Source organism: Musca autumnalis, unplaced genomic scaffold (genome assembly GCF_047663935.1).
Source record: "Musca autumnalis isolate F117 unplaced genomic scaffold, ASM4766393v1 scaffold_1, whole genome shotgun sequence".
Classification (NCBI taxonomy): Eukaryota; Metazoa; Arthropoda; class Insecta; order Diptera; family Muscidae; genus Musca; species Musca autumnalis.
In genome coordinates this window covers 101,263,829-101,286,586 of record NW_027411644.1, presented here as the reverse complement: position 1 = coordinate 101,286,586, position 22,758 = coordinate 101,263,829, and the positions used below count along the sequence as shown (strand labels likewise).

At 35.8% G+C, this 22,758-nt stretch overlaps 1 protein-coding gene and 3 long non-coding RNA genes across 7 annotated transcripts; 2 read left to right on the top strand and 2 right to left on the bottom strand.

Annotated features, from left to right (window-relative positions):
• The first annotated feature begins 7,403 nt into the window (after positions 1-7,403).
• LOC141390699 (uncharacterized) lies at positions 7,404-7,737 on the top strand. The gene is made up of 2 exons (XR_012409458.1): positions 7,404-7,533; positions 7,605-7,737. It is a non-coding gene; the product is annotated as an uncharacterized lncRNA (long non-coding RNA).
• Positions 7,738-7,806: 69 nt separating this feature from the next.
• Positions 7,807-9,563, bottom strand: LOC141390698 (uncharacterized). Its single transcript, XR_012409457.1, has 5 exons — positions 9,252-9,563; positions 8,877-9,184; positions 8,680-8,791; positions 8,113-8,619; positions 7,807-8,043 (listed from the first exon to the last, which is right to left on the bottom strand). It is a non-coding gene; the product is annotated as an uncharacterized lncRNA (long non-coding RNA).
• A 6,181-nt stretch (positions 9,564-15,744) lies between these two features.
• Positions 15,745-16,527, bottom strand: LOC141390697 (uncharacterized). 4 transcript variants are annotated; one of them, XR_012409455.1, is made up of 4 exons: positions 16,419-16,527; positions 16,096-16,174; positions 15,974-16,025; positions 15,745-15,911 (listed from the first exon to the last, which is right to left on the bottom strand). It is a non-coding gene; the product is annotated as an uncharacterized lncRNA (long non-coding RNA). The 4 variants fall into 4 exon arrangements; XR_012409456.1 differs by having other exon boundaries at positions 16,433-16,514; XR_012409454.1 differs by having other exon boundaries at positions 16,405-16,499.
• A 4,528-nt stretch (positions 16,528-21,055) lies between these two features.
• Positions 21,056-22,333, top strand: RpS3 (ribosomal protein S3). Its single transcript, XM_073986304.1, has 2 exons — positions 21,056-21,177; positions 21,488-22,333. Exons 1-2 carry the CDS (start codon positions 21,148-21,150, stop codon positions 22,187-22,189), a joined length of 732 nt encoding a protein of 243 aa, XP_073842405.1. The 5' UTR covers positions 21,056-21,147; the 3' UTR covers positions 22,190-22,333.
• The last annotated feature ends 425 nt before the right edge of the window (positions 22,334-22,758 follow it).

Sequence of the window (22,758 nt, the reverse complement as noted above, 5' to 3'; positions counted from 1 at the left end):
CATAAGAGTTTGGACGTGTTTCATTCGCACACATTCTTTTTGTCCCGGTCCACACTAGAGTGATTTCATTGAAAAAATTGCATGAAATTGTGCGTCTCTAGATCGACTTCCGTAGTAGAGTAAAATCTTAAAATTGCTGCAGCGAGGAATTCGATTTAAGAACGCCTAATTTCATGAAATTTTTCAATGAAATTCACGCTAGTGTGGACCGGGACTTTTCGACATACAGAAAGCGGCTGTTAGAATTTTAGACACTCTTTTTTATATTTGGGAAAAAAGACTACGACGTCTTTTGTAGGGATCAACAAATTGGCTTGTGCCTGTAGGGATCTTTAAGCGAGTGCTTCTAAAATGTGTCGAACGGAGTGCATTTTTCATAACTCAAAGATGTTGTGAAATCATAACTCTGCATTGCACTACTTCCAAACATTTTTGCTGGACATTAATGGCCCGGCACATACAGTCCGTTGTGCGTCGCGTCACGCGTTAAAAACAACAACAACACGAAAAAGTGTAAGTGATGCCAAGTTTGTTCTTGAAGTTTCCATGTGGTTGTTGTAACGCTACGCTCAACGCGCCGTATGTGCAGCGGCTTTAAAGGTCAGCGCACATAAGCTGCCTTGCCTGATTGCCTTGCTTTCTTGTTTCATTTCTGACATAATATAAATAAAGGAATAAAGAAGGCCGAGCAAATTTCGAACTGGGTTGCCCTTTTCTTGTTTATCCTTTTTGTCCCAATTTACATTAGGCGAGTTTACTTGCGGCAATTGTCAGTTTGATGGAGAGAGAGGTGAGGTATATGGTAACCCTTTGCCTCTCAACACCCTCTCTCACCCACAAACTGACAATTGCCGCAAGTAAACTCGCCTAATGTAAATTGGGACTTATCAGAAGCAAGCAAGGTAAGCAGGCAAGGCAGCTTATGTCCCAATTTACATTGGGCGAGTTTACTTGCGGCAGTTGTCATTTTGTAGGAGAGAGAGGTGAGGCATATGGTAACCCTTTGCCTCTCAGCACCCTCTCTCACCTACAAACTGACAATTGCGCAAGTAAACTCGCCTAATGTAAATTGGGACTATGTACTCACCCCTTAACAGATCATGGCGCAATAAGTCCGTTTTTATACAGGGAAAGTTGATGGGAAAGAAAATTGAGTTTATGGGCGAGGGAGTAGAGAGGAATAAGAGGGGGTACACACACCTCTGTATTGGCAAATTCTGCTTTTGGTCTGTTCCTTTACTTTTAAAAATGGTAACAGTGGCAGAAAATGGTAAAAGTGGTAAACTGCTATCATATAAATTGTATGCTATTAAAAGTGAGGGAACACTTTACAGGTTAAAAATGGTAAGAAATGGTAACTTAAGGCACGTAAAAAGTTGGCTGCAGATTTGTTTTTGCATTTTCTTTCATTTTATTTTCTCTGTCGAAAAACAAACAACAGCGGAGACAATTGAAAAAAAACAACTTATTTTTTAAGCAAAAACAATTCGAAATAAGTGGAAATATCAAAATGAAAATGCAATTCAAGGGTTCCTTTAATAATTAATTGTTTATCACTCACGTCCATTTTTACTTTTCATTACAATTTTGCCGTGGCTTTGTTTTTGAACGGCGCAATGAGAAAACGAGTGTGAAGAAGAATAAGAAAAATTATAAAATTGACACAAACATGATTTCCGTGTCTAAACAACAAGGAAATTTTAAAAGAAATTGAGAAGAAAATTTTTCTTTCCAGTTTGAATGTCTAAACACGGTCTAATGGTCCCGGCACATACAGTCCGTTGTAAGTCGCGCGTTGAAAACAACATCCACATGAAAATGTGTAAGTGATGCCAAGGTTAAATAACTTTTTTTTTATAAAACTCATAGTTTTCCGGAATCGGGTGTCCTAGGGATAGGTAATGGTAATCAATAATCGATTTTTCGACTATTCGATTATGGTCTAAATCTAAAAATGCGATTTTTCGGTCATGCGATTATTTCAGTTGTCTTAAGCATAGTACACACGGTCCAACAAAACTGACAGTCAACGTACTTTTACGGCAATTTTCTGGCAAATAAAAACTTTTTGTTAGCTAAAAATTATTGAAATACCACATTTAAGGTATAATTTAGTGATTAGGAAAGTAATTATTCAGCTAGACTTTGATATTAAAGAAATAGACCTCGATGACTGTCAGTTTTGTTGGACCGTGTGTACTATGCTTTAAAATTCGACTATCGACTTTTTCATAACCGCAGAAAATCGAATAGTCGATTTTCGAGTTTTCCTTTGAAACTGTAAAACCGCCAGAAGTGTAAAACCGCCAAGTCAACAATCTATGGTCAAACTCGAAAATCGATCACAAGATAATCGATTATGCGATTTTCCTTCCAGACAAAAGTCGACTACGATTTTTAGATTTTTGACTGCAAAAAATCGATTAATCGATTAACCGAAAGTCGACTTACCTATCCCTAGGGTGTCCGTTTAAACGGACAGTGGCAAAATCCACTACCGTAAATTTGTGTTTTTACAAATATGTATAAAGTAAACTTAATTTTTTAGTCGTACGCACAAAGGCAAATATTTTATATTTTTAAAGATGTCCTCGATCTTCTTCATTTTATATTGTCCATCGTACGCGCTAAAAAAATGCAAGTTTACTTTATCCATATTTGTAAAAAAACACCAATTTTCCATACAAATTTATGGTAGTCCGTTTGCCCATGTCCGTTTAAACGGACAGCTAAATTTGTACTATAGTGCAGAATAATTCTTGCTTTGTATTCACAATTTATGTTTTTAGAATAATACTTTCACATCTTTTACCCTGCGTTTACAAAAGACAGGACAGTTGACTTCATGTATTGATTGTCAAAAACCCAAAACTTGCCTCTGTGACGTAGGCGTCCAGACAACTGCAAAAACAGTTGTAAAATTATGAATGAAAATCATAGATTTCTTTTTCTTTTCCGTTCACATATCTTGTTTTTGTGCCTATTCTTTTGTTTTCAACACATTTAAATTATAATCTCACTTCTTTTTCACCAAATGTCAAAAATTTGTTAACCCTACTGTCGATGAAAAAATGATGGACAGCTGGGAGACAAACGACAAATGTATGTATGTGTTAGTAAATCAGAGTTGTATTTGAAGACAAACTGTCTGGTGTAAACGCCTAGTTATAACTAATCCCATGGCATAATAAGAAGGTAATCTCATTTGAAAAAACCGTCCTTGAGCTGCCAAATACAACCATGCATTCGAAACAATATGAAAGTTGTTGTTATTTTATGTCAAAGACAACAATAACAAAATATTGTTTGTTTACGTTTTATTTACGTTTCATTTGTATTTTATTGGAACAAATACATATTTTAATATTTCGCGAGAATGTGTGTAATGTTTACTTTTCTGCGGCTGGAGAATAAGATATGTCGTAATTTTGGGACAACATAACACTAAGCAGACCGAAATTTTGTTTTCCTGTATCTTGGTCCTCATCAAGACACACTCGGAAAAGAACTAGCAAATCGAGGAAAAGAACATTTCCTTACTAGCAGTGTTTAAGGAAGCAACTAATATTCTCCCTGATGTCAACGAATCCACCAAATGATTATCGCGAGAGCAAAAGCGTTTCGGCCAGCGGCTGTCAACCTATGCAACAACAATCAATTGATGCGCGGCAACATAATTCTGATAGCAAACAAACTGGTAAGTAATAGGACTGAAGCGATGATGAATGCATTTGTATTTATATTGAATGCGTGTTTCTTGTTACAGGTCACCAGACCTGTGCCGAACCATTGGACACTGGTCGTGCTGTTGCGCGAATTCCTTGTGCCCGCGTGGTCGCTCTAGTCAGAATGCTTTTGGTAACATTTGCGTGGTGGTCATGATAAGATCAATGCGAACAAATGAAGCTACGCTTTAGTCTATGCCACCCCTGCTTCTAGCGTCCCCACCCATATCCAAGATAACATCATTAATGGCGTCTTTGAATTCCCTTCAATCCACCAATAGGCAATATTCTATAAGGGTGTAAAATATACGCAAGTGCGGTCAATCGCAACCATCTAAACCTATTGTGCCGGAATTGTTTTTGGAGCACACATCCACTATGTGTGCATCGATTGTGGCCAAGTATGCAGCTGCTTTGGATATATATATAGGTTTATAATTGGTCTGTTCCTTTACTTTTAAAAATTGTTACAGTGGCAGAAAATGGTAAAAGTGGTAAACTGCTATCATATAAATTGTATGCTATTAAAAGTAAGGGAACACTTTACAGGTTAAAAATGGAAAGAAATGGTAACCTCAGGCACGGTAAGGAACAGAGCAAATGCTTGGTTTACATTAACAAAATCCACTTGATTTCAAATGTCAATTCCTTTGCGTATACGTCAAATGAAAACTCACTTGAAATCCATTGGATTTCGTTTGACGTTTAAGCAGTGGAATTGACAGTTGAAATCGAGTGGATTTCATAAATGTAAACTTACTATAAAGAACTATATTAAAGGTTTCTTCACATTTAATACGAAATAAGAAAAGACAAACTGTTTTCATTTTTATATTTATTAAATAAAACCTCTAAAACTTCGTGGTACTAAAAATCAGGTTCACAATGCTGAAGAAGGGGATAAAATTAAAAATTACGTTATTGGGACAAGGACAACCACAGATTTATCTCCTGTCGTTTTTATCCATATTAAAATTCAATTCATCTACCGAAACGTCATAAAACTGTTGTTTCAGTTATAGCCCGTTTAGACTATACCCTTATACGATGATTAAGGGCATTATCTCGATTTAAGTGCTTAATCCACCCAAATCCACCCTGATTTACCATACAAAGTAAATCAACGCAAAACTTGGATTTGTTTTAAATCAAATGTTAAATCGAAATATTTGGATATACAACACTGCTTTTTGCTCCTAAAAATTCAACTATTGCAGTCTGTACCAAAATTGGCAACTATGTTCATGTGTCGTTTATTTACTAGGGTTATGACTTTTTGATTTCCTGTAGCGAGAGTGAATGAACTTTTGCCTATTAAAAATTTGCTCCACAATTTTTTTTCCTGTTGCACGAATAAGTGACATTTTGCCTATTAATGACTAAAATAATTTTTATTCCATTTAAATATTGAAAAAGCTGTCGGACAATGCACTTTCAATTTATGTGATACATGGAATAAAGCTATATATGATATAAAATGATATATATCTAATAATAGCTCCGTTCCCGTACTTTTTAATGGTAAAACTCGTAAAAGAGAGAACTGCAAAAAATTTGTTCTCACACACAAGTTTTTTGAAATAGTTCGGGAACGGAAAAATGGAAAATACGTCAAAAAAACTGGAACAAATGTCAAAGTCGGCGTATCAGCCAATCAGACGCCGGCAACCATGTTACTATTTTTTTACTCGCCCAAATTTGTCGTGTAAAAAGTTTTTAAAGAGAGCGTCATTCAGCGCCATTTTTGTTTAAAGAGAAGTGAACATTTTACAACTTTTTTGTGTACGGGAACGCTTTTTCGAGTAAAATGTGTAAAAGTCGTAAAAATTGTAAAAACTTTTTAGTTCTGGAACACAGCTAATATAATAGGGCGTTTATACTATTGAAGGTTAACCCTGTGGGATTTAAAGATCCAGTGGGTTAATCTTAACCGTTTATATATGCCTTTGTGAGATATACATAAATGACAGCTGATTTTTGTTTGTGTATACATACAAAACAGCAAGTCAACAAAAAATCAACATACATAACTTTAATTATTTATTTAAATGCAAAAAAAAAATTTGAAAATAAATGTGTGTATGTCGGGAAACGCTTGCAACAGCACGTATTGCCAATTTGCTGCATACCTGTATGCAAAATCAAAAAGCCGAGATGAAAAACTGACTGGTGCTGATAGCCCAACTGGAGGAATTGATGTACGGCGGTAGTGTCGGGGAACGTTTCACTGGTTTTGGTTAAATTCTATGTCAAGTACCACCAATAGCATTTGGCTTGATGAATCCCATTTTGTTTCCCAAAGGAATCACAATTTCCGTCCCAGCTATGTGATGATATGTAAAGAAGAATTTGGTCGTAAAGTGAGTTTTGGGTCTTACCGCCACAGACATAATCGATGTAGAGAAGGCCATCATTAGCGATACACCATTGCCCGACAATTTAATACTTTCCGTGTCCAAAGACGAAAATCGCGATTCTGCCCTATTGCAGCAGCTACTAAGTAAACGTAAACGAAAATATTTCCATCATATCTATGAGTAAGACTAACCATTTCTTCTACAATGTTCTAGATATGCTAATATTAAATAATTATTAGTTGTGGATATAGCAGCAGTAACTGTTTGGAATAGTGGCGTTAGAATGATTCCAATTGTGTTTCTGCCTATTCTCTCCCAGTCAATGGTTATCCAAAACCCGTCCCTTACATCGTGTTAGGGATGCACACTGCGATAACACACAAGCAGGTACTGCATCGACAACATCCTGTTGTGTTGATGCAACGACAAAACCTTCGTCTCCTCATCCTCGACTGGTTTCATGAGAAAGTCCATTTCCCACTGTGGCTGAGGCAATACAAGAAGAACTAGAATCATATCGCAATTCTGAAGAAGAAATCAAATGTCTAAAAACATCAATGGGCTTGATGGTGAGGCTAAGGTCAATGGACATTTATGGTGAAGCTCGTCTTATCAGTGCTCTCAATTCGCTGCCTAAACTCCTAAACTAGTGGAGAATTTGAATTTATTAAATCACGACGTTTGGATTCTTTCTTCGAATTGGAGGAGAAAATAATGCCAAACCAAACTTTAGACAAACCATTGATGGATCTACTAAAAGATCCAGAATTTGGTACAGCTGAAGATAAACTGCGTTTGTTCATTATCTATTATATATCGACACCTCCAAATAATAGTATGCTAAGTCTAAAAAGTGAGTTTTGCAGGAGAAGCTCTCAAAGTGTGGAAAATTTTTTGAACTTCAGTACTATGCTAAGTCAATATTTGTTTATAACTTCTGTTCGGATTGACCGATCATTACCAAAATTTGACAGAATTTAAGTTAAAGGACGTTAAATATAAACATGTAAAGAACTTGAAAACATGCTAAGTCGACTTAGCATACTATTGTTTGGAGGCGTCGATATGTTTACGACTTTGAGATAGAACGTTTAAAGGAAGTGCTGCAAGAGAATGGATGTGATTTATCATTGTTGTCGTATATTCAGCGTTGGAAAGATATTACGAATCGTACACCAAGTCCAAAAAACGAAAGACCTTGTTCTACAACAATTCCTAACAAGTTTGTTATTTTTCACAGAATCTTCCTGTAACCAAAATCACCGAACAAGTGATGGAATGCCGTAATTATCCCGAAACCGATGATTACCTTCATTTAGATCCGAAACTATTAAAGTTGGTGATGTCATGTCCAAAAATCGTGGACCCTTCCAGGATGCTGTATTTTTTTGTGGTGGGTGGTGGCAATTATATTGAATACCAGAATCTTGTGGATTTTATACGACAGAAATGTTAGTAAACATATTGTATAAAAGAACTATCTGCCTTGGGTCGTTAAATTAAAGGTCCTGCTTTATGTTAGGATCGTCCGATCAGTGCTAAGGATATTTTCAATTTTAAATGCTGTTGAGCAGCAGTGTTCGATTGGATATACCACACACATAATGGGCAATATTTATACGACATAAATAAAAAATACCGAAACAATAAAGAAACTTTCTTCTTCTTCTTGTTTTTAATTTAGACGTTTAAACAAAAAAAGCGTTATTTAAAAAAGCTTTATGTTTGGGTTTCAGTTCTTCACATCTTAATTTTTATTGTATAAATCATTGTTTTCATCTTTATCATATTCCATTAAATTAGACGACAGTTCCACATCTTCAACTTCAGAAAAATATTTCGTTTGAACCTTCCCTTGTAGAGGACCCTTTCAGCTTATTTTATTTTTGTATAGAGTTTGTGAAATGCATGTAGCACATCCCACAATAGAGACAAACAGATGAATCATACGGTATGTATTCCTATTGTTTTAAAGATGCAATTGAAGATATATTTAGTAGCCATATTAATGAAAGTTTTAGGAAACTTACAATATACCACAGATATTTATTCATTAGGGCCTTCACCATTTTCTTTTTCCACTCATTGGACTGGGCTTTTATGTACATGTCATCAATTCCAAACACAGAAGGCAATTTGTGGGCTTCAAAAACAAGGCAAAGTTCAAACAAGACTTGCCATCAATAACATCAATTACCACCTTGGCAGTTTGGTTCTTTCGGACACTTTCCATTCCTGATTTTTTGTCAATGTGGGGTTTTTGTCTATTGTTTGTCTTTATTAGTAGAGGCCATTCGCTCAACAGCTGTATTATTGTACTTTTTGCTCAAAGACGTGTTTGGCCTTCTTCCTGCTCAGATTGTCTATCAATCAGATCGGAACAGTGCCTTTTTCCGAATCAAACATATCCTGTTACAGTGTCCATTAACTTTACACATGACGCGAATTTTTTACAGTTTCCTTTCTTTTCCATTCAAATATGCTGTATGTAATGTATTCATTTTTTCTTCCAGTGCCTTTGCTGTGATACTAGTGTCCTGTAAGGATACGTAAGGTTTAAACACAATGGATATACAAAATTCTTGCCCATTACCAACCTCAAATCCTCGTTCAAACATATCTTGCAGTACATTTTTTGTTCTTTTCATGACAGATTTGTTTTTGCCAATCCTTGTAGCACATCAAAAAGGCCAGATTCTTCTTGATCCACTAAATTAATAAAAAATATAAGTATTTATCCTAATTTGTATTTATAAAAAGGTGTTGATGTTTTTGTTGACATGCTTCTTCTTACCAAGTATTCATTGAATTGTGATGTCTATTCCTGTACAAAAGAAGCACCGGTAAAATCTTCGTCTCCTCATGAAGATGGTTCACTGATGTCATGAGGAGGCACTCTGTTGCAGTCCACGCTGGCGCCGAATAGCTTACCACAGACCGGCCTATTGCTTTAGAAGAGGTCAACAAGGTTTCTTTGTCAGGAAACCAAGTGCTTGTCGGCCAGCGACTTGAGGACCTCCGGAACTCCTTGTTCTTCTGATCATATCGCAAATTGACTTTGGTAATTTGCGAACGACGTTTCCTTCTTGCTTTAGACTTTTCCTGCGAAGAAATAGGAAATAGAAGTGCTATTTTATTTTGGTATTCAAAAAAATATTTATTTACTTACCTCTCTGCGAATAAGTCTCAAATTTTCTGCTTTTCTGAAATTTTCTTTCTGTTTTTATTTATGTATGTTGCTGCGTGTTTTTGACAGTTAAAAAAAATGTAAACAAATAATTTTTGAAAACGCTTGCAACTTTTCGTACAATGGGAAATGAGTTGCATTTTTTAGTACAAAAACAGTGTTGGATTACATAAGTATCCAGATTTCATGCAGGATCTCAAACAAATCCGGTCATGAAAAGATTTAACTTTGTATGGTAAATCTTCATAAATTTGATGAGATTAGGCAAACAAATCCTGATAAAGAAGGTTAACCCTGCAAAAAGCTATAATATAAACAGCATATAACGATAAAATTGGTGAGAAACAGAAGCTTAAGTCATTTTGGATATGTCGTGTGGCTTTAACGATTGTTTTGCGTTATTTATGTGATTAAAGTGACTCCAAATTTTTTTCCAAAAAGCTCATCTTTAAAAATTTAAAAGCTTTTTGTGCGTGAGCTTTTTTCTATCGAATCACCTTGTAATTAGGACTTTATCTAATCTTATGCAAAAGCTCATCAAAATATGACACATGGATGTGAGGTTGTAAAAAAGTCATAACCCTATTATTTACATTTTCAAATAACTGTAAACACAAACACACAAAAACAAACAGAAGCGGAAAAATAGAAAACATATTAAATAAAAATAAAATGGATGTAGCTTTAATTTAATATAAATTGTAAACAACATATTTAATAGCAATTTGTCTGATTATTTTTTGCAGTATTCCATTTTTAATTTTCAAGCAATTCTTGCAAATTCGCGTATGTATACGTAAACAAAGATCAGCTGACTGGCATCTTATATCATTTTAGACTAGTCTAAACAACTAGGATTTGAAAGTTGGATTTAGAAATCGAGTCGATTTAAAATGACTAGTCTAAGCGGGCTATTAGGCCACGTTTTTCGGTTATATATATGGTCTGTTCCAGAAACTGCAAGAATCTACTTATTTTTACTACGATAACAATTTTTCCTTTATGTTATCGGAAAAAATAGTAAAAATTAGTAGATTTTTGCAGTACTGGAACATACCAATAAACGTACTATTATAGCTCGTGCCTAAGAGATTTACAAAGCAACTGAAGCTTCGCATGTCAGCCATAGCCTTCCGCTTTTATATACCCTTAGTCTTTATGGGCAAAATGTGTTCATCCGCTTCAGACAATTTAGAGTCTATACTTAGTATAAGTTAGAAGATGGACCATATTGGTTCACATCTTCTGGTACCTAACCCAAAAGTTGAAAAATGTCACTAAAATGGTGAATGAAGAAATCAAACAAGTTGATCCAAACTATGGATAATATTTTGTCCAAATTGAGTTTAACTTCTACAATGGTCCATATCGGGCTTCTTCTTATTGTACCCCCCCACAAAAGTTCAACTTTTTTGTTGAAGTTCAGTTTAGGTAGGGTCTGTTCGAAGATCCTTTGGATATTTATACCGATACTACTCCTTGTGGAGCGATATTAATTTTTTCGTGTGTAAGTCCATACTTTCTGACGTAGTGGTCCACAAGCTCTAATTTATACGTTTACCAACTGAAAGTAATGGGCGCGACATCTATCGAAAAGGAAGTGGGAAGTGTTATATAGTAGTATAATTTTGTAGTAATGATTACAGTGACACGCGCTAAATTTTGTGTGGAGGTACTCGAAGGACTGAAACGATATAGTCCATACCTGATCTAGTCCCGAAAGAAATGCTATTTTAGGACTTTGATCAGTTCGAGAGCACTATTTTAGCGAAAATATCTAATATTTTGTTGTGGTGGTACTGGAAGATATGGTTCATTTTGGAACCTAAACGAAGATAAAAAATTACTATTCCCAAATTTTGAACCAAATCGGTTGATCCGTTCAAGAGTTATCATGGATATATCAACTCCAAATCGTCTGAAAAGGATTTCGTTCAAAAACGCATGGGATCTAAAACCATTATTTCGATGAGACAAGTTTGACCTCAGCCTGCCTATAGGCTGAGGATATACACATTTAGCTTTTATGTGAGACTGGAGACCAGATGTTTTAACCTCTGTAAAATTATAAATCCGCAACCAAATTCATTCTTCATGTCACGGCAGCTATAATACAGTTCACCTATAGATGTTGTTGTGACGCCTTCCCCAATCCATTGAGTTTCGTGTGTTTGACCAATGCTTGCAAAAAATATTACGAGGACCATTTCGGCTGATCCGTTCGAGAGTTATTCTCCAGCCAGATAGACGAAAATTGACTCCCATCTGTCTGAAAATTTTAAAATAAACAATTTTGGTTTGGAATTAAAATGTAAATAAATGCTCTGTTCCAGAACCTGAAAGAAGCTACTATTTTTTACAACGATAACATTTTTTCCTTTATGTTATCGGAAAAAATAGTAGAAATTCGTAGATTCTTGCAGTTCTGGAACAGACCAAAAGCTGACATATGTACATATGTATGCATATTTTAACATATACATACAAAGTTTGTCAAAATCATTTTGTCAATGAAGGGACGGCAAAGCGAATACAACTCTGTGAGCTGTGTGCGTGAGGTTACCTTGTATCATTGTATCATGAACTAATCCATGGTACAAGAATAAAGGTACATACGCTGCCTCTCCTGCTCTGATAAAATAATAAAAAAAAAAGAAAAGGGCAACCTAGTTCGAAATTTGCCCGGCCTCTTTCGTAAAGTGTTTTTTGAAAGAGTTCTCGTTGCACTCAGACCGCAGGAAAGGATAGACATATGAGTAAACAAGTAGAAAATACAAAAACGCAATAAAACACGTATATAATGGGTCCGTTGCGTGGCGTGTTTCGCGTTGAAAACAACCACATGAAAAATGTGTAAGTGATGCCAATTTTGTTCTTGAAGTTTTCATATGGTTGTTGTAACGCAACGCTCAACGCGCTGTATGTGCAGCGGGCTTATGAGCAGGGGCCTTAAAGGCAAACTTGGCATCACTTACACATTTTTCATGTGGTTGTTGTATTCAACGCGCGACTTACAACGGACCGTATGTGCCGGGACCATGAGCTGTTAATGCCCAGCAAAAAAGTTTGGAAGTAGTGCAATGCAGAGTTATGATTTCACAACATCTTTGAATGCAGTCCACACGGATGATACATTTTAGAAGCACTCGCTTATGGATGCCTACAGGCACAAGCCAATTCCTTGATCCCTACAGAAGACGTCGCAGTCTTTTTTTCCAAATATAAGAAAGAGTGTCTAAAATTCTAAGAACATTGCGGTAATTTACAAGACGGAAATTAAGGCCTGGGTACATAAGCTGCTTTGCCTTGTTGCCTTGCTTTTCTGCTTCATTTTTGACATAATAAAAATAAAAGAATAAAGGAGGCCGAGCAAATTTCGAACTGGGTGGCCCTTTTCTTTTTCATTCTTTTATCAGAAGCAAGCAAGGCAACCAGGCGATGCAGCTTATGTACGTAGGCCTTTAGATTTGGAGTGGAGTTGGAGTAAATTTTGAAATCTGAGCTGAAGCAAAATCAATTGCGATGGCATAAAATGCAGAGCAGAGGAAGTAAACTCGATCACGATTAAATTTAACGAAGAATTTGTTTAATTTGTGTTTATGTAATAAAGTTCTTAATATTATTGTTTTAAACAAATAATAAATACATTTTATTTATTCTGGAACCCAGCAAAAAGTTTGCATCCACGGAAGCAGTTAAATCACTGGTGCAAGTGTCACGAAGTGCTTCTTTTTCTATGAATTCCTCAGTGAATTTTACAAGGGAGCGCGCAGAAAGGAAGCACTCCATTTTGCTTCCGCAGCACGCAGTTAGGAAGCACTCCATTTTGCTTCCGCAGCACGCAGCTAGGAAGCACTCCATTTTTACAATTTTTACCACTTTTACGAGTTTTGCGTTCCCGTACACAAAATTTGTATGAAAATCGTTTACGACTTTTACCACTTTGTAAAGTACGGGAACAGGCCATTAATAAGACATTTTAATTTTATTCTTATAGGCCGTTTATATATAACAAGGTTAACCCAGTGGGTCTGGGTTTCAAATGTCATTTCCATTGTATATACTTCAAACAAATCCTCATAAAGAAGGTTAACCCTGCAAAAAACTATAATATAAACGCCGTATTACTTTAATTTCATTTGTTGAATGAAAATTGAATTTTTTATCGTTTATACATAAAAGTGCTTGTTGGATGTAATCCAAATGTGAGGAAAAGGATTGCCTTTTTCATTAGTCCACTGGAAGCGCATCCATGCATGTAATGAAATCCTCACTCCAACTTGCACCACTTCCATTTTTTTTGCTGGGAATATTTTGCAATGGCTTGCATTTTTATAGCATCTTTAGACAGCATTTAAATGTAATCCAAAATACTGCATCAAATGCAGTGAAAATGGACTGCATCCCAGCTGTGTGCTGTGGAAGCAAAATGGAGTACATCCTAGCTGCGCGCTCTCTTGTAAAATTCATAAGTGAATTCATAGGAAAAGATGTACTCCAACGGCAAATGTACTGTGCACTTGTACTGATTAAACTGCATCCACGGATGCAAACTTTTTGTCGTGTTTTACACGTTTACGATTGGTCGCATGAGATTTTATGGAGTTAATAAATCTAAAGTTATTTGAATATCATAAAATTATTTATTTTTTTACATTAGACACTTTTTTAACAAAAAATACGCTTGATACCATGATACAAAAAGGTATCCCTGTGTGTAAAATATACCAATATGAGCAAAGAGGGGACGATAACCCATACGAGAAATTGTAATGGCCCGGCACATACGGTCCGCTTTGTGACACGTTGCGTGTTTAGAACAACAACCACATGAAAAATGTGTAAGTGATGCCAAGTTTGTTCTTGAAGTTTTCATGTGGTTGTTGTAACGCAGCGCTCAACGCGCCGTATGTGCCGGGGCCATAAAAGTGTAAAACACGACTTTATTAGCTATTTTGTATGTATACGTAAACAAACATCAGCTGACAGTTTATATCCTCGAAAAGCTAAGTGTAACCAGCAAAGATTAACCCACTGGATCTATTAAACCCAGTGGGTTAACCTTCAATAGTGTAACGGGGTATAACTCTGTTGGACTACATCGAAAGATGTTGTGAAATCATAACTCCAATTGCACAACTTCAATTTTTTTTGCTGGGTCCTGCTTACACACACACATCGAAGCGTAAAATTCATGGGCGCTATAAACATAATTATTTCAATATATCAGATACAATTTAATTTTTTAAGATGAATTGTTCGTAAATAATTAGTGACGAACATAAAAATTAAATGGTCTGTTCCAGAACTGCAAGAATCTACTAACTTTTTAACTATTTTTCCGATAACATAAAGGAAAAAAATTATCGTAGTAAAAAATAGTAGCTTCTTGCAGGTTCTGGAACAGACAAAAAGCCAAATTCTATTTTTCAGATCGAACACATGTTTACACGTGACGAAATATCAAAAATGAAGCCAGGCGAAGAATTCAAAAGTTCAACAATTTTCAACTTTGTGGCCTGAAGCCTCGCTTCGTTGCGGTCTGCTCTATTGAAAACAGTACAATTTCACCATTGCGCTTTGAAGCGAGGCGGGGAAATAAGCAACAAAAATCCATTGTATTCTCATTTTTAGCGCCCATACATAATAGCTTCGTTCCAGAACTAAAAAGTTTTTACACTTTTAACACTTTTGAACATTTTTTCCCGAAATGCGTTCCTGTACACCAAAAAAGTTGCAAAATGTTCACTTCTCTTTGAACAAAAATGGCGCTGAATGGCTCTCTCTTTAGAAACTTTTTACATTTGAGCGAGCAAAAATGTACAACATGTTTGCCGGCTTCCGATTGGCTGACACGCCGACTTTGACGTTTGTTCCAGTTTTTTTGACGTTTCTGCAATTTTTCCGTTCCCGTACATTTTGGAAAATGTGTGCGTTGAAGTCATTTTTCACAGTTCTCTCTTTTGCACATTTTACCATTAATAAAGTACTGGAACGGAGCTCATCCTACCACAAAAACGCTCTTGGGGCGTCCGTATTACCCAAATACGTTAAGACCGAAATCCCGTTTAGAACACAAAACCGCTATTAAAAATATGAAACCTTTTTTCCTTTACAATAAATTGATTTTTATGATTTGTTTGGCTTTTGTTTTCAAAATACAAAAAACACACATACATATATACAAACATCCCAATAGAAAGTGTCTTTAAGACAACATTGATGAATCGTGCACGACATTTCCAATTCGTTCACGACCCTTTGCAGACAGCCCTTTGGAATCGTTGACGACATTTTCACACAAGTGTCCGAGTATTCATGCACGACAACATGGACGACAAGGTAAGCGAAGCTGTCGTCGATGACGACTTGGAAGACAAAAAACCCGTTATTTCGTTGACGACTGCTTTGCAGACATTGTCTTGCTATTTGTCATTAACGACCCTACTAAAGACAAGTTCATTTTGTTGCCTTGTGTAATTTTTTATTAAATTATAAAATGCATTATGTCTACAAATTTTATCTTAAATTAATTATACTTAATTCCCGGATGTTCTGCATGTCACCACTTTCTTCCAGCTTTACCACGCCTTATTTCTTTCCCCAGCCAACTGAAGGGCGATCTCCTTCACCTTGTGGATTCTGCAAAAAAGAGATTATAAATGACTGTTGAAAATAACCACTAATATATTCGAAAATCTTACCATATACCATGTGCTTCATATCGCGATTTTCACAGTTCGTCATGCCTTCAACCTAAATACACGTATTTAAAGAACAAACACAATTAGTTTTTATGCATTTTAATCTACTTATTCTTACTTACCAATTTTAGTTAATGCACTTTCCATAAATAATAATTGTATACATCGTGACGCGGCTTCCAAATTTTATGATTTCACAATCTTAAATTTATTACAAATAGAAAATTTAATATCTTCATAAATATATGTACAATTATTTCAAAGCTCTCTTTTTTGAGAATTTTTTTGAGTTTGTTGCCAAGACAAATTGCAAGACATGGTCCTGCAAGTTGTCGTACATGACAATTTCATAGATTTCGTCAACGAATCGTCGACGAAAATGTCATCAACGATTTGATTTTCTATTGGGATATTATACGTCATTTGTTTACATATACACACGCACTCAAAAACACATACACACGCACACAACACACAGACACGATAATTTTAATTAGAAAAAAAACAGGAATTTCACAACACAAATGTTTGTCAACTGATTTGACTTAATTCACTTTTCTTATTGTTTAAGTATTTTTTTTTTCTCTATCATACAACAACAGTTGCATTTTTCGGTAGTTTATGACAAAAAATAGAATAAATGCCGCAACGAAAAATGTTGCCTGTTTCATGGTATAATAAGAAAGGTATGGCAGAGCTCACAGCTGATTACAATTTTTTTTCCATTGGTGACAGACTTGTGTCAAACTCATTTTGAAATGTTTTGTTTTAATGCTCAGATTATGACAAATTTCAAAAAATAAAATACATATGTACATACATTTTATTTTCATAAATCAAAAAGGAATTTTAATCATAACAATAAATTTAAAACAACAGCGGTTTTTCTTTCACAAAATGAGAAGCTGTCGCGTGTGCAAAAATTGGAAAGTAAAATGGACAATCTTTTAGAATTTGCATGCTTTCCCCATTTGAAGAATAATTAAAAACATTGTAATGCATACATCTATGGAATGAGACAAGTCTCCCCGCTCAAGTGTTGGCTATTTAACAATGTATCTTATCAGTGAATAAAAATAATCAATAAAGACCAAAAGTTTATATTTCTAATGTAATGTTCTCCAGATTTTTCATTTATTTATCACTATACGGTATCTTAATCTTCAGTAGAATCGATAGCATGTTGAAGTCGTCCGCGCAAGCCACAGGTATTTGCAATAAGTTGAGAAGTAGAAACACATAGATTGTATTTGCCGAGGCCTTTACAATGCAATAGGCCGTTCTGTGGTAAGCTATGCGGAGCCAACGTGGTATGCAAATGTTAGCTGTACGCAGTGGAAGAATATTCAAACCTACCAGAATGCCGCCCTGATGACTGCAATAGGGTGCCTTTTCACCACACCAGTAGACCATGTTCATGAGGAGACGAAGGTTTTGCCGGGGCATCAGAACAACAGGATTTTTTCGATGCAGTACCTGCATGGGTCTCATCGCAGTGAGCATCCCTATCACGATTTAATAGACAGACTTCCCCGGCACGTCGTGATCTAGATTGAGAGGTCAAAAGGTATAAATAAGAACATGTAGACCAAAGAGCCTATCAGGAAGGCTTGGATAGCATTCACACTGATGCAGTCGCGAAGGCCCTACAGTGTGAATGTCGTACTTGAGCATCCATCGCAACAGAAGAACGCCAGCTCCCAAGGCGAACACGAGTGGTTTTAGACCAGTTAAGATCCGGACGATGCAGCCGCCTCAATTCGTATTGATGTCATGATATCCAACATATGCCCACACATGCATTTGTTTAGCTGCCCAGCTAACCCCACTCACCGTTTTCCCATTCTGTATGGACGCAGGTCCAGTCCGTTGCAGAATTTTTGAGTCTGGATACAGAGGAACCGGACAACTGAAATAATATCCGAACGAACATATTTGCGTCGCCACAACAACATCGTTTCTAGTAGATCCGAATAAAAATTTATTGTGTGCCATTTATATTTTTCACATTTCATTAATTTTGAAATTTGAATAAGAAACAAACATAAACAAAACTTGACGTTTGTCACAATAGACAATTTTGAAAGGAAGCGGGCATACGTGTAGGGTTGATTTTCTATGGTTTTTTCGAACCTGTTCTACCTTCCTTATTATACCATGGCCTGTTTTAGCAAATATATGACGAAACAGCCCTTACCCTGCGTTTACACATGACAGGACAGTTGAGTACATGTATTGATTGTCAAAAACCCAAAACTTGCCTGTGTGACGTAGGCGTCCAGGCAACTACAAAAACGGTTGTATATTACGAATGAAAATCGTCGATTTCTTTTTGTTTTCCGTTCACATATTTTGTTTCATCCCAGTACTGTTGTCTTTTTTGTTATTTGATATAGTTTTGTTTTCATTTATGCAAAAATGTCCATGTTTACTGTCTACCATGGTTCAACTATTAGAAGGTTGGGCAGGTTCATGAATTTATAAAAAAACAACTCTGATGCCAGTTTGCTTATAACTTCAAATGGATAATAACAAATTCAACAGGTTTTGTTTATTTGAAATATTGTCAAATATTTAAATTGAAATATTTTATATATGTATATCCACGTTTTGGTATAGCCCCATATAACGCGAATTGTATTAGCCCAATTTGCCCTTGTAATTAGAGTTTTGTATTTGCAGGGGTTAAAAACATTTCTACCAAAAATTGTTTATAAAGTCCACGTTATGGTATAGCACCCATATAACGATACCTGCAGATTTTAGTTCAGAAAACTTGACGGTGGAGGATATAAAACGTTCCGCCCGGCCCAATGGACACTGAGCTCACCGTGGTGCTACCTTGGGAGCTGTCTTTAACACCCGTTACAGGTAGTGAGCTAACTGGTTTACCCATGAGAACGTTAAAAATCCCTCCAAAACATCGTACTATGAAGAAACCCATCTATGGTTGAAGACTCCCCCAAACGTTTTATGTATCATAAACTGCGAATCTGCACCTGGAATGTTCCGACTATTTATAGAAGTGCAATTTACGCACTGGCAGATGCACTTGAAAAATACATGTCAGATACAGGAAATAAGATGGATTTGGAAAGGTGTAACAACAACACCTAAAGGTGACACACCGTATTACAGCTTCCCAGTGATTGAAAGACTTGCTACAATTCGTACAGAAGCTAAATTTTTCAGCATTAGTTTTATTTGTGCTCATGCATGAGCTCGTAGAACGTAGACTTCGCAGCTGAAAATCTGGCAATTCCAGATTTAAGCACCTCGACATTCATTGTTCTGAGGAGCAAACATGGACTCGGATCACTATCTTGTTGCAGCAAAGGCACGAAATACGCATTAAGTACGAACAGACACAAAGTTGGACATCGGCATAATGCAATCACAACACATAGCCACGGCATTTCCACTCATCTGGCCAAATTGCTTAACGAAAGTATCCCTCGACAATGTTGAAGTCATTTCTGTTTTCAAATATGTACATTCTAATTTTATTTATGTGTGTATATCAAATTTGATTTTAAATAAATTTATTTTGTCGTTTGTCAACTTTGTCAAAACGGTTTTGACACAATAGGAGGACCACAAGAAGAAATTGTAATCAGATGTTTGCTGTGTCCTACCTTGTAATGATTGTACCATGCTGTCTACGAAAATTACCAGACAGTGCCGAGGCAACTAGCCAAATGTTTGTATGTATTATAATCAGAGTTGTATTTGCAGATAGTCTGTCTTGTGTAAACGCCAAGTAAAACCTGATTTTTGTTCTAATGTAAAAGCATATAAGGTAGCCACAGCTGATTTTCTTGTTATGGCCTATTATGTCAAAAGCAGGGTTGACATTAATTACTGTTGTTGACATTATGCAATTATAAAGGTAGATGGAGCGGTGAATTGTTCCAACAAAAAACTGCTTTAGCACTACATCTTAAAATTGAAAACAAGGACAAGAAATTTTATTCCCTTGGCTAAATAAAATTGTTTATTTTTTTAATATGCTGTAAAGGCCGCTGCACATACGGCGCGTTGAACGTTGCGTTACAGCAACCACATGAAAGCTTCAAGAACAAACTTGGCATCACTTACACATTTTTCATGTGGTTGTTATAACCCAGCAAAAAAGTTTGGAAGTAGTGCAATGCAGAGTTATGATTTCAATACATCTTTCGATGCAGTCCACACGTAGTTATGAAAAATGCACTCGGCTCGATACATTTTGGAAGCACTCGCTTATAGATCCCTAGCCAAGCAAGCCAATTTTTTGATCCCTACAGTCGCAGTTTTTTTTCTGAACACAAGAAAGAGTGTCTAAAGTTATAAGAATTTGTTAAAAAAAATAAAGAAATACAAACTAAAGATACGAACATTGCTGTAATTCACGAGACGCAAATTATTTTTGGAGTGGAGTTAGTTTTTTTGGAAATCTGAACTGGAGTTGGAGGAAAAATGAAAAACCATTTGGATGATGAAACAATATCAGTTGCGGTGTCACAAAAACCAGAGCAGAGGAAGTAAACTCTGTTATGATCAAATTTAATGGAGAGTTTTTATAATTTGTATTAGTGTAATAAAGTTAATATTCTTCTTGCACGAATAAGCAATGTGTTTTATTTATTTTGGGATATTTGGAATGGCTTGCATTTTATAGCATCTTTAGACTGCATTTAAATTCAATCCAAAACACTACATCAAAGGATGTGATTTGGATCGAAAATGGAGTGCATCCTAAAAAAATACTTAATGTAAAAAGAAGGTATTTTGTAAAAATATTTTATAAAAAATTTCAAATGCTTATAAAAAAGAATCATTTTATGCGTTAAATAATTTTTTATGCACAAATTCATTGCAAAACTACATTTTGTTTCAATTTCTCTTACTATGTTTTGCAAGTCTGCTTAACAAGAATAACCACCACAAAGAGGAGACAAAATCTCGTACGAGCAATCGTTTAAATGTAAAACACCACTTACATATTCTTTATACATCCGTTCATAGTGAAAAATGCAACCATGTTCATTTGATAAACCTTGTTTTAGTGATGGGAGACAATTTCGATAACAAACGATAAAACTTGGCAGCATTTTTAACGATGACGTTGGGCGGCCATATTGCTCTTTCTTTCTTTTTCTGACCACGTTCTCTGCGAGTCGTATGAAATAAATATGAGCCTCACAATTTCCAAAAAACGCAAGGTAATTTTATAAATTTTACCACAAATTTACAATAAATCAATGGATAAATGTATAACTCATCGAAGTGTGTGAAAATTCCATGTGCAAATATCAAAATTTCCCAAGATAAACAGTGAAACCATGAACTAACCTCAAACCTACAGAATACACATACAAAATATTGGTGGTGTCTGTTGAATAGCAGCATACTAATTAGTTTAAACAATGTGATTATTGATCGATTTTGACTAGTGCTGATTTTCCAGATTTGAAATAAATGTAATGTGGAAATGTGTATTAATAATGAGTGTTTACTTATTTTGTTTTACAGTTTGTTGCTGATGGCATGTTCAAGGCTGAATTGAACGAGTTCTTGACTCGTGAACTCGCCGAGGATGGTTACTCTGGTGTTGAAGTACGTGTGACTCCCGCCCGTACCGAAATCATCATCATGGCCACCAAGACCCAACAAGTTTTGGGTGAAAAGGGTCGTCGCATTCGTGAATTGACCGCTATGGTCCAAAAGCGTTTCAACTTCGAACCTGGCCGTATTGAATTGTACGCCGAAAAGGTCGCTACCCGTGGTTTGTGCGCCATCGCCCAAGCTGAATCTCTCCGCTACAAGTTGACCGGTGGTTTGGCTGTCCGTCGTGCCTGCTATGGTGTATTGCGTTTCATCATGGAATCCGGTGCCAAGGGCTGTGAAGTCGTCGTTTCCGGTAAATTGCGTGGTCAACGTGCCAAGTCCATGAAATTCGTAGATGGTCTTATGATCCACTCTGGTGATCCATGCAACGATTATGTTGAAACCGCCACTCGCCACGTCTTGTTGCGTCAAGGTGTTTTGGGTATCAAGGTCAAGATTATGTTGCCTTACGATCCCAAGAACAAGATTGGTCCCAAGAAACCATTGCCCGACAATGTTTCTGTTGTTGAACCTAAAGAAGAGAAGATCTATGAAACACCTGAAACAGAATACAAAATGCCCGTTGCTGCTCGTGTGCCCATCGGTGATGAAGCTCCTGCTTATTAAGAAAAACATCCATACAAGCAAATAGTTGTATGTAAAAAATATGTAAGAGGGTCAGTGATGTTTTTTTGAATATTTCAAAAAATAAACTTGCAGATATGAAACGTTTTTATTTAACAAGATAAAATTACAAAAAAACAACAAAAAGCTTTTTGTTTTTATTTTTAGAAAATGAAAGACTGATATGGTGTAATCAAGAAGGTGCAAAAAAGTAATATGATTTGAATGATTGATCTGAAAATAATATTTTATTTTGAATACCTTTGGGAAGACTACATGTTAACCAAAGGAAGCTCCAAATTAGAAGCGCATTACAACAAATGGACATTTAAATGAGCATCTCAAAATACACCTTTAATCAATACACCTTATCAAGGTAGTTCTAAAGAAAGTCATTAAAAATCAATTTTTGAGCCTCAATTTTAAATGGAGTTTGGGAGTCATGTTTAATTTCCATTACCATCTTCAGATTTATTTATTATTTATTTTATTCAACTAAAATATAGATAAACATTCGATAGTGCCTGCACTGGATATATGTTAATGAATCTCGGGCAGAGTTAGGTTTCATG